Consider the following 12,319-nt stretch of genomic DNA (forward strand, 5'->3'; position numbering starts at 1 on the left):
TATAATTTCACTTGACTGCATGTAACCTGAAACTATTTGTTTTACATCACTGCCTTATTAACTTCACCAGATTTAGCTGAACCTGTCTTCTTCCATTCAGCAGGGCAATAAGGACATTTTTAATCTCTTCTAAATTGCACTTACAATATGTTTTACTATGATGAATATCTTTTCCTACAGTAAATACTTATATAGTTGCAAAAGCTAATTGGATCATATAACATTCACACATATTCCTAATAATAGGGCATATCTGTTCTTGCTGTCATTTTTCACAGAATCATAGAATCTTTAAGGTTGGAAAAGACCAAGCTGATCAACCCCAACCATGAGTCTACCACTTTAACATATCGCCTAGTGCCACTTCCACGTTTTTTTTCAACACTTCCAGGAACAGTGACTCCACTACTACCCTGGACAGCCTGTTTCAATGCCTGACCACCCTTTCAGTGAAGACTGTTTTTTTTTTTTTAATATCTAATCTAAACCCCTGTTTTCATGAGTACAGCCACTGCTCAGGCAAATCTTTAGAAGATTTTGTGTCACAGTCTTATCACTCACACAAAAAGTTTGGAACTTCCCATACAGACAGAGATGACTACTAATGCATGGAACCATACTTTGCTGATTCATGCATTACAAATCCCACAGTGGATAGCAAAAACCAGAAAATACTGAAAAAAGACACAGATTAAAGGATATCTTTGCATAATCCTCAGGAATTTTTCATGGATGTATTTTTCACTAATGGATTAAAGGAATAATTTCTAGTCTAAGTATTCCTGAATGAATTTTGTTGAATTAATACTGAATTGTAATACTGTCTTGACCCCTGGTCAAATACATAACTTCTAGACACAGAAATCTTCTCTGTCTCTCATCAAGATGTAATGAAAACTAAACCTTTGAAACTGATTAGGCAACAGTGCAGAAAATAAAACTCACAGAGAAACAAAATAAGGAATTTACATTTTTTTACCCAATGTTTGGTTACTTCTAATACATATTGGTTTATGTTTGATTTTTTTACCATACAAAGTAGTAAGCAAAACACAAACCCCTTTTTCTTCATCCCAAATAAAGAAGAAGGAACAAACAAGGAAAAATAATTGCATCAGATATGTAAGAATTACACATCAAAAGGGGTGCAGAAACCAGTCAAGGAGAGCCCACCAGCTGTGACAAAAAGTTGTCCTCCATACACTATAAGAACTTCCAGGACTGCCTCTTTTCTGCTGTGTTAAATTCCCAGCAGATGTCTGGTAGGTTTAAGACACCTACAAGAACCAGGGCTGGTGATCCTGGAATATTCTCCAGCTGCTTGCAGAATAAGTGTTCTACCTCTTCCTCCTGGTTGGGTGGATAATAACAGACCACCAGCAGGATGATGTCAGCCTTGTTGGCCCTTAATTCTTATCCACAGGCATTCAACTTCATTGTTATTAGTTTCAATACTCATGGCATCAAAAGCCTCCCTAATATAAAGGGATACCCTTCTACTTCTCCCTTTCCTGTCTCTTCTGAAGAGCTTGGAGCCATCCAGTGCAGCATTCCAGCTATTTGAGTCATCCCACCATGTTCCCGTGATGGTGACTACAGCACAGCTTTGGTGTAGCACCATGGCCTCCAGCTCTTCTTGTTCATTACCCATGCTGTGTGCATTGGTATACATGCACCTCAGCTGGGCTGCTAATTTCACCACTAAATCAGATTTATCATCCTTGGGCCTGCTTCCAGACAGCCCAGCTGCATCCCCTTCCCCCTTCAAACCCAGTTTAATGCCCTCTCAATGAGTTCCGCCAGTTCATGAGCTAAAATCCTTCTGCCCTTAACAGTGATATGGAGCCCATCTAGTTCCAGCAGGGCAGGGTCCATAAAAGTTGCCCCATGATCAAAGAACCCAAAATTCTGCTGATGGCACCAACCTTTGAGCCACTTTTTAATAACATGGGCTGTCCTATTCCTTTCATCACTTTTCTCTGCCACCAAAGGCACTGAGCAGAGCACTACCTGTGCTCCTGCCCTATCAAGCACTTCACCCAGAGCCCTAAAGCCCCTTTTAATTGTCCTGACACTCCCCTTTTCAATCTCATCACTGCCAGCCTGGAGTATCAGCAGTGGGTAATAATCACAGGGCTGAATCAGCCCAGGGAGTCTCTTGGTAACATTTCATATCCAGGCCCCAGGCAGGCAACAGACCTCCCAGTGGGATGGGCCCAGTTGAAATATGGGGCCCTCTGTTCCCCTCAGAAGGGAGTCACCCACTATGATCACCCTTCTTTTCCTTTTAATGGCAGAGGTGGTGATCCATCCTACAGATGAAGCACAATTGGGAGGCTCACTGGGAAGATCATTTCTTTCCACGTCCTCTGGCTGAGGCTCTAGATCCAGGGCCTCATACCTATTCTGAAGTGCCACCTGGGTAGGTGATAGGGTTGAGAGGAGCTTTTATTACCTCTCTGAGCAGGGACCCATTTCCACTCCCCTTTGTCCACCAGGTGTTCTCCTATTGCCTGACAGTGGGAGGCATGGGAGTCCTCTGGCTCCTGCTGGGCCTCCCCCAAGGATGGAAGGGCAGAACTCCACCAATCTATTTCCCTTTCACTTTCCCTAATACTCCTTAGTCTTCCAACTTCCTCCCTAAGCTCAGCCACCAGCAAAAGGAGATCATTCAGCTGTTCATACTGCAGGCAGGCTTCTTCTGCAATGCCCCCTGGTACCACGGATAAGCTCAAACACTCCACACAGGACTGGGTCTGGACAGACTCATCTTTTTTGGAGAGAGTGTATTTGGCTAAATACACTTTTACTACATGCAGTTTTTGATTGTGTGAAAACCATTACTAACAAAAAAACCCAAAACCAACCAACAAAAACACAACAAACTAAAAACCCCACTAGCAGGAGGAAACCTGCAACCCTGCCTGCTTTCCCTGCCTGTGTGAACTGCTGTACAAACTGCTGTGCCACATCCCTGTTTGCCTGCTCCCAGGACTAGGGATCTTCTTCGAATTTTCACTATAAATTTTCACATTGCCAGTTTATATTCATTTGGGATTGTGTTGGTGCTATCCTAAAACTTATGTAGATCTTCTGGAACTTCTCCTTGGTTTTTTGTTTTTTTTTTTTTTTTAAACACTAACCTAAAGTATGTTAGAAGAAACCCAAAGAACAACACAAAGTTTTTTCTTCGACATTGCAAGATACATGACATGCAAAGGTAGTGACCAAAACTTAAAGACATAAAGAAAGAGGTAGGCACAGATCACACGAGACTCTCCCTAAACTCTGTGCTAATGACAGGTGGATGGCTTTTGTGGCAAGTGCACCATTTGGCATGACATTTCACAGACACCTAACTGGAGTGCTCCAAGAAGCTGGAATAAGGCTCCTGGGCCTCCCAGGAAATCTCAGCCTAAAAAATTTGTTAGTTATCATACTTAGACATGCCTATCAGAATAAGACTTCCAAAAGGTACCTGACAGAAATAACTGGCATACACTTGAAACAAAATGACTTTTCTAAATGGCTGGAAATAGATCAGTCACAGTTGGTCAGTTTGGGGATGGAGCCAGAAGAAAAATTGCCCAGAGTAATATTAGGTCCCTTTTATAAAGCCAGCTGTTAACTCTGATCATTAGCTATTTAGTCTCAGCAAGCAGATGTTTTTCTTTTTGGGAACTTCTGCTGAAATCATGGAGTTCAGCATATAAAGCAATTGAAGAATCAAGTCTTTTTTTTTAAATGCTGATTTTAAAGGCTTCATTTTTCCTCAAAATATTTTCTCTAGCTTTCAAAAAGCTTTCAGTTTTCTTCGGTATATGCTGTCCCTGCAGAATATTACAAATTTATCTTTTTTAAGGATTTGACAGCTTTGAAAAATGGCATCATTTTTGGAAAAATGTATTCCGAAGAATTATGATACAAACCAGTCTAAAGCTCAATGAATTCAATAAATCCTTCCATTTTCTTTAGGAAAATATTTCATTTGGCCTGGATAGCTTATTTTAAAAAAAAAAAAAAATCTATTCTGATGAAAGAACTTACCATGACTTCCAAGAAAATTTTAAATGAGTCAGGAATTCTTAGTCTCATTCTGTTACAGAATTTATAAAACCATGTCTTTCACTGTGATATGTTTGATGTGATTTATTTTTATGCAACATTCTTAATTTATAGGATTTTGAAGACCAATTTTTTGTAAAATGATTTTAACACAGTAAAAGTACTCTGCATGTCTCTTATTTTGCCCTTCCGACGTCACTGTTTAGGCACCTCTTCCCTTCTTTACTCTTACCCTATGTCAGCAAACAGATAAATGAGGCAGTGAGGATGGATAACTTTTCAAATGTTATCTACTTTATATTTCAGCCTTCAGGTAATCCAATTTTTAGCAGAAGTTTTTTGGCAATGAGAAAGAAAATTCCCAGCCAAATTATTGATACAGTGCTCCCAAAAGCTCCTAATGAAATCTTCCACTGGTCAGGTGACAAGTCCTAGTAGCTTCATATAGAAATATAAGTTGCTGAGTGCTACATGCACATTAGGATCTTTAATATTTCAGTATCACAGAGAAAATTTCAAAGTAAGTACATTTTTTATGTTTAGCAAAACATAAAGGATAGTAAAAAAACCCAAACATGTTACCTTGTACATCTAACTGGATGCTGTAAAAAATCTAGACAAGGAAATAGTGCTTTCTTTATGGCAAGTAGCCAAATCACATCTAGCCTATTTTTTAGCTGCTAAATCTGAAACTGTGGTGCAAAAGATGTATTCAATAGCCTTGACTTAGAAAAAAATTCAAGTGCAAGATGGCTTTAGGAGAATTACCCACCTGCCAGGCAAGAGCAGCAGGCTCCAGGGCCCCAGTGTTCAGGCTGCCCCACTGCCTCTAGGTGATCTAAGAAGCTGAGCTAGCCCAGATGGAACTCAGCTGACAGGACAGCCAATGCAAAATGCTGAGCTGGTGGAAAAACATTTGAGCTTTACCCACCTTTGAGAGGTTAGTCTTTCAGAAGTGCAGCCCAGAGCTCCCTTCTTTAAAGTATCCAGAACTATTAAAGAAACAAGCAAAATTTGATCTCTCTCACAGCACAATCAGAGAAAAGGCAGGAGTAGGGATTTATGCATTGTATCCAGCAGGTAGATAATGAAATACTGAGTAGGAGCAGGCATAAGAACTCATATTTCCTATCTTGCTGTAGCATTGTAGTAATTCAGAATCCCTTCTTCAGAAGCCTGAAGTGGATGCTTAAGGAACAGTGAGAAAAAGACAAACTTATATGCTAGAAAATTTTCTTGCAATCTCTTCCAGATTCCATTTCCGGCCCCAAAAATTCCTGAAATAGACATGGTTTCCAACTTCTTAGAAACCCTCTAAAACCCAAGATTTTGCCCAGAATCCTCTAAATTTATTTTTTTTTTTAAATTAAAATAAATAAGTTAAATTGCTTTATATTACACAGGAAGTATGAAAAATCTTCTCACTTGAAAAAACCTAATGCTTGGAGACAGAAGATGTGGGTTCAAATCCCTTTATATAAGATCAGGCCTTCTCTCTAGACTGTCTGGGTAAAAGGCTTCAGTGGCTGGGCTACAACATGAGAAGGTGGCACAGCCCTCACCTTGTCCTTTGTCCTGAAGGGAAGTAGCAGTAGCCAGATCAAGACACCTGATTCTGTCAGCATAGGGAAGCCATACTGACTTAAGGCTCAGGAAAGTTATCTGAGAGGACATTTCCATTTGGATCCAATGAAACTTGGGAGTTAAAGAGGCACTGAGATGCACACAATGAGGTCAGGTAAGGCACATGCAGGAGAGGAACTATAGCTGCCTGAAAACTTCCCTGGAAGCCATCAAGGTATGAGTTGTGTCAGGGAACCTTTTGACTAAAATTTTGGGTTCACACACCTAAGTTCCACACACATCTTATTTCCATTGCTGAGCGTTCCTCATCACTTGTAGGATAGTACTTTTCATCATCCTTGTGACTTTCAGCACAATAATGATTTCTGAAATTAAGTCAAACAATAGCTCCTGGGGTCCTCAAATAGTAATGAAAAATACTGATTTGTAGGGTGAAATATAGCTACTTCCAGTGGATGAAAGAAAACCAAAGTCAACTATGGGCAAGATGTAGAAGGCAACAGGAGCTTTTGAGAGGCATGCCTCATCTAAAATAATCTGACACTTTCACACAGTGTCTGCTTTACTTAAAAAGTCTATTGTTTCACCTCTATCAGATAGCGCCATAATTACCAGCCAGCGATGCAAATACACCCTCACCTCATTTCTAAAATTTCCAGTTATTTCCAGCTTAGCCTCAAGACTGAATGGGTCAACATCAGTAATTTGTATTCAAGAAGCAACCTGCACCATACCTTCCTACAAAAGTATTCTGCCGCCAACAGTTCCTCAACAACCTGCAGGAGCCAAGTTTCATTTATAGTCCCAGCCTCTTTGAAATATTTGCTATCTTCCATTTAGTGGATCTTGTTTATTTAATACTGTAAGTCCTTTTCTTCCTGTAGATTCATCTTTCTAATACAGAAGGCTTGACATGTATTCAAAAAGGTAACTTTTGTCTTTATGGGAAAAGAAGCTTATTGAATAGCCAAAGGATGTCTTGTACAGGAAAGCCACATAAATGGTGCAAGAAGCTGTGAGAACTGAGCTGTTAAATGGGAGCTGGGGGCTCCGGAACTGCCACAGACTTCCAGGCCCTACGGGGAATACTGAGAAGCACTGCACATTTGAAGAGGAATTGAAATTGTCAGGGAAAGAACAGAATCTGTTCACCCTTAAATTCCTAATTAGAGATCTCATAGTGGGAAGTGGCCACTTAAATGATGAGCACTTAAGATCTAAGAAATAGCCTTCATAAGAAATGGGCAGGTGCCTATTTTCATAAATTAACATCCTAATTTACAATATGGATTACAATGACAATATTTTCAAATCACCATCTTATTTTTACATATTTTTTCTCTACAGGAATCCAGATAAAAGGGTAAGTTCAGAGATGAAGTAAGGCCAAATGCAATTAAGAAAAATCTCCTTAAATATGGAATTGATTCAATGTTGAAAACTACATAACTATTTTAGATATCTCCTACATATGACTAGTGTGCTGAGTAAATATTTGGTTACACTGCCATTAATTTAAAAATGCCATTCATTTCGTCACTTTTCATACCTGTCAGTATTTGAACCTAAAATAAATCCATACTGTATATTTAGATTTTGATATCTACAAATCCCTATGGTACAAAAATGCATAACATATATATGGCCATAATATAGATGGTTAAAGTAGAAAATAAATCAGTTCTAAAATTTTTTGATTTAGCTCTTATGTTTCAGATATGACAGGATTAAGTTTCTCTATACAAGCTATGTATCATCATTCATAGGATCATATAATCTTAGACATAAAATGTACCAAAGCATTAGAAGTAGTATACATTAATGTTACTGTGATGTAAGTCAGTTTGAAGTGTGACAAATAACTGGCCTACAGTGTCAAAAAAAACCAGTGTCAAAATAAGAGGTCAGTGCAAAAAAGAAGGATCTGATCCCACAGCCCTTTAGCAGCCTAAGGGCTTACTGAGTCTGAACATGTGGACATGAGAGTGAACACAAAGTGTGATTGGATTTAGGAAGTCAAACAGGTGCTCTGCTTTAGATTCTCATATTTTTTAGTTGTGACCATCCAGTACAGGGCACAGAGAAGTTGCTTTCATGTTGATAGCAAGGTGCATGCTGCCTGATAGCTTGGAAATACTGTTCTGATATCAGTTGTATAAGAAAAATAAGAATATTTAGGGAACTATTACCACCTTTGGGCAAATAAAGTCATGGCACAGGGATGCAAGAAACAAACTAAAAATGAGAGATCATTTCTAGATAGTGAGAAATTAAACTGAGACACAACTAATTAAGCAATTCATAGATTAATGAGCTGCATTTTGAAAGGCAAAGCCCTAGTTGAGGCCAGACGATGACAGCAGTAGGATGCAGATTAGTTAATTCTAGAGACACTTTTTACTTTATTTGGGGAAGCTACCCATACATTTTGCCAGTGAGAGCATGGAATATTTTTAACTCTTGCCTAAATATTTACACTTCTTTGACTCAAATTTAACCACAATTACAGTGTAATTTGTTAAAAATACATTCCTTTTCCTATGAACATTTTCTTGCCTACACAGATTTGTAAATAGTCTACTTACTGAAAAAGCTCCAGATATTATTTCCATAGGAACAATGCAACAAAAGGCCAAAAAGGGCACAACTCATTGACTTTCAAGTTACATGGAACACATCAGTAAGCCAGGGCAGATATTCAGAGTATCTTCAGTCTGAGATATATTCAGGTTGAAGATTAGAGGTTCATAAATTTTTCGTTTAAAATAAAAATGTAAAAAAAGAGTCAATTGCCCATCTAGGGTTGGGTTGTTTTTTCTTTTCCCCTTTAATCTCAGTAAAAGAAAGAACTTAATAGGAAATCTCTAAGCACACAGTAGTGTTCACAAACAATTGCACAGGATTTTTTATGAGCTCTTACTTGTGACTGAATAGCATCTCACTCTAGAGGTTTCATTGAACTTCACTGAATGGCTCTTACTGAGAGTACTCAGATAATACCCTGCTCCATAAATAATTACATCAGTACTTGATGTAATCATGTTATTTGGCTTCAGTAACACTGTGAGGATAGGTGCTCATAACTCAGCAGGGATATTAGAATTAAGCTCCTAAGCACTTCTTCAATAAGGTGAAGAATGAACTGTCACTGTCTTGTCATTCCCAGAACTTTTTGCCTCCATCTGCTCTAACAGTTTATTCCTCAGTGAGGCTAACTTGGCTGCCTTTTTTCACGCACATATGAGACAGATTTCCCTGATGAATGTCCCAATGTCAACAGCAAACCTCCCAATCAGATTCCCTAGGAAGGACCACTTATCAAGCCCTGTACCAGACCAGCTAAGGACTCGACATTTTTCAGAACTACAAGCAAATGAAGCTGGGATCTACATGTTGCCTAGCTTCACACTAATAAGCATAAGCTCCACAATGCAAAGGCAGATTACCATGCTCTCCAGCAACAATCCATTCACAGAGCCCTGGGTCTAGTTTCATCTACACAAGAAGTATTTAATGGTAAGAGACAGACAGTCCCATCCAGTTCTTCCCTCTCACCAAAGCCTTGGAACCATACATTGGTGGTATGCAATAATTTATTTTATATTTTATGAAAAAAACCCAACCAAACAAAAAACACAGAAGAAAATAATAGCAGGATTCTAAGTATTTGTTTCCATGAACTAATGCTATCAGATTATAGCACAGTTTTGTAGAGGTAATCAAACAGGAACATATTTAAATTAAATCTGATTAAGTCAATCAAATAGCCTGTACAGAGTATTCATTTTTGGAAACAATCTTACTATTGAAAATACTGACAAGTCTAGCTCATGAGTCTTCAGAATGTTGCACCACTGAGACCAAATCAACCCATCACATCTAGAAAGAGGGTCCTCTCCAGGTCAGGTTTGAAAACAACAGTGTATCAGTCTAGAGAAACAAAAAGCAGCTGCACTTACATCTTATATATGAGTACAAAACCTTTTCCCATCCTGTCAGATCTTATAAATTCATGAACATAACATACATATGCACAACAAGTACCTAAACATTACATTACATAAAACCAGCTTATTTCTAATAAGATGCTAGATTAATTTATTTAAAACAAGCAAATAAAATAGGTTACAAAAGCTATATTTATGTCTTGTATTGCTTCCAGCATGATAGGATCACCTGAACAGGGAAGTTCTTTCCAAAGTTTAATTGAGTTGTGTTATATTATGATCATATCATTGTATACTTGATCTGTTCCCAAACCTTTTCATATACCTCCACACACATGTAAAAGCAGCTGCTAATTTTTTTCTTTTAAACAGATTTGGGAGTACATCTGATTTTAGGAAAGAGGTTGTCAAGATAAGAAATACATTATTAAAACTTATCAAAAGTCTTACAACAGGCCATTCTTTGCCATAGTATAAGAGAATTATTGGAAGTAAGGTAATTGGATTAAGCACCCTATTTTTAGGAATAGGTTAGTTTAAAAGTGACATTAAAATTTTAATTAACGCCCTTACGAAGATGATACATTTTAACCGAAGATCAGTCATACTCAACAACCTTATAGTTGAATTATTTCAGAGTATTTTCTGAAAAGAGGCAAAAAATACTTTTCCCATAAAATAGAAATGTACTTTTCTCTAACTAGCAGAACTTGGTACAAAATTGCTTTCACTGAGAGTGAAACCTAACCCCGATCTTTGTTTATAGAGCTGCATGGTTTCAGAAGCAGCACCACCTATTGGGTGACAAATGTAGGTTAGTGACTACTTTGTCACCGCAGACCTATTGTAAGACTGGTTTTGTACACAAGGAGGTGAAACTCCCAAGTTCCTCATGCTGAAACATAAGCGGCCAACCGGTATTTTCTAGTGATCTGTTTGGTAAGAGCTTATAAATTCAAAACGATCATCCAACAGGATGCAAACCCTTTCCACACAAGCTGCTAGTGTTTATTTGATGAAGTACTGAAGAGAGCACTTGTAACAGCATTAAGTGACTCACGCTGGTTATAATAACCATCTTATCATGTAACAGGGAACTGCATGATTTTTCGGATGCACTCCAGTTGCATGGGTCTGCATGAGCTGAAAACGAATTTGGTTATGTAAGCAGTCCTACTAACATCTATATATGAATCCATATTCTGTATGCGGGGGTCCCACGTGAATGAGCGACTCGTATTTTGCATGGTTTAGGGCGACCATTGACATTACCCGTTCAGAGAGAACGAGTTCTTTTTTGAAGTGAAATTTTGCACCATCCCCTTCTCTTCGGAACAGTTCATGCGAGACCTTAAAGTAACATCTCACATCCCACGTTCCCAGAGAAGCTCGGTATAAGCATTGCTGGGCTTGGATTTTCTCCTCTCCCCCTGTCACCGGCGCACAGCCGGTCCCTCCCCCGCGGGTGCAGGCAGCCCAGAGGAGCCAGACCCCTGCGAGGGCTCTGCGGGGCGCGCTGGGGGAGCAGAGGCAAGGTGGGCTGGCGAATCCCGCTGGGAGCAGCCCGCCAGTGCCGGCGGTGGCGCGGGGCACCGCGCATCCTCGGAGCCCGGCGGCTGAGGTAAAAGGGGCAGGAGAAACGCTCCCAGCCGTGGTGTCGACGGCGTGTTTTCGCGGTGTGGAACCGGCACGGGCTGCGCCTGCATAGCTAAGTAAAAGGGATCAGAGAGACCAAAACCCACCGGATCCCGGGGAGAAAAGTCGTTCCGAAGCCCGAAGATGAATTCATGCAGAGATCACTCACCCACTCTGAGGATACAGATGAGCTGGATGCAGGCAACCAAGCGCCCGAGAATGAGCATGTCCAAATCGTCCCTCGCCTCCTTCCTACCGCCTGCCCGCCTGCCCGCCTGTCCGGCTGTCTCAGCCTCCTGCCCGCCCGCCGCTGCACCTCTCCCCCGCGGGGATCCGGCTCCGCGCCGCGACCGCGCCCGCCGGCCGTCCCCACGCCGCGGGCGGGCGGGATCAGCGCCGCTGGGAGCTGGCGGGGCCGCGGCTCCGCTCAGCGCATGGCGGGGCCGCGGGTGGCTGCGGGGGAGCGCGGGGTGCGCGGTGTGCCCGGGCGTCCGCTTGATGTGTCTGTCGCGAGTGTTTGTGTGTCGTGTGTGTGTGCGCGCCGTGTATGTGTGTGCGCGGGGGGGCGGAGACCGCGCTCCGCTGGGCGGGCGCGCACGTGTGTGCGCGTGTGAGAGCGTGTGAATGGGTGTGAGTGTGTGTGTGAGCGTGTGAATGGGTGTGAGTGTGTGTATGTGTGTGTGAGACTGTGTATGTATGTGTGTGAGTGTGTGTATATATGTGTGAGTGTGTATATATGTGTGAGTGTGTGTATCTGTGTGTGAGTGTGTATATATGTGTGAGTGTGTATATATGTGTGTGAGTGTGTGTATCTGTGTGTGAGTGTGTATATATGTGTGTGAGTGTGTGTATCTGTGTGTGAGTGTGTGTATGTGTGTGTGAGTGTGTGTATCTGTGTGTGAGTGTGTATATATGTGTGTGCCGTGTGTGTATATATGTGTGCCGTGTGTGTATATATGTGTGAGTGTGTATATGTGTGTGAGTGTGTATATGTGTGTGAGTGTGTGTATCTGTGTGTGAGTGTGTATCTGTGTGTGACTGTGTATATGTGAGTGTGTGTATCTGTGTGTGAGTGTGTATATGTGTGT

General features: G+C 40.8%; 1 protein-coding gene across 8 annotated transcripts in view; it reads right to left on the reverse strand.

Moving 5' to 3' along the window:
- The window catches only part of PTPRZ1 (protein tyrosine phosphatase receptor type Z1), a 136,385-nt gene extending 124,811 nt beyond the window's left edge, over window positions 1–11,574 (reverse strand). For 7 of the 8 annotated variants that reach the window (XM_023918548.2, XM_023918547.2, XM_023918545.2 and 4 more), the window contains exon 1: window positions 11,401–11,574. In XM_023918548.2, the coding sequence (XP_023774316.2) occupies window positions 11,401–11,458 (58 nt within the window). In that variant the 5' untranslated portion in view covers window positions 11,459–11,574. Of the gene's footprint in view, window positions 1–11,338 lie in introns of all 8 variants that reach the window. The other variant, XM_086886996.1, reaches the window with a different exon arrangement.
- Between the last annotated feature and the right edge of the window lie 745 nt (window positions 11,575–12,319).

This window comes from Cyanistes caeruleus, chromosome 4 (genome assembly GCF_971803275.1).
Source record: "Cyanistes caeruleus chromosome 4, bCyaCae1.hap1.1, whole genome shotgun sequence".
Classification (NCBI taxonomy): domain Eukaryota; kingdom Metazoa; phylum Chordata; class Aves; order Passeriformes; family Paridae; genus Cyanistes; species Cyanistes caeruleus.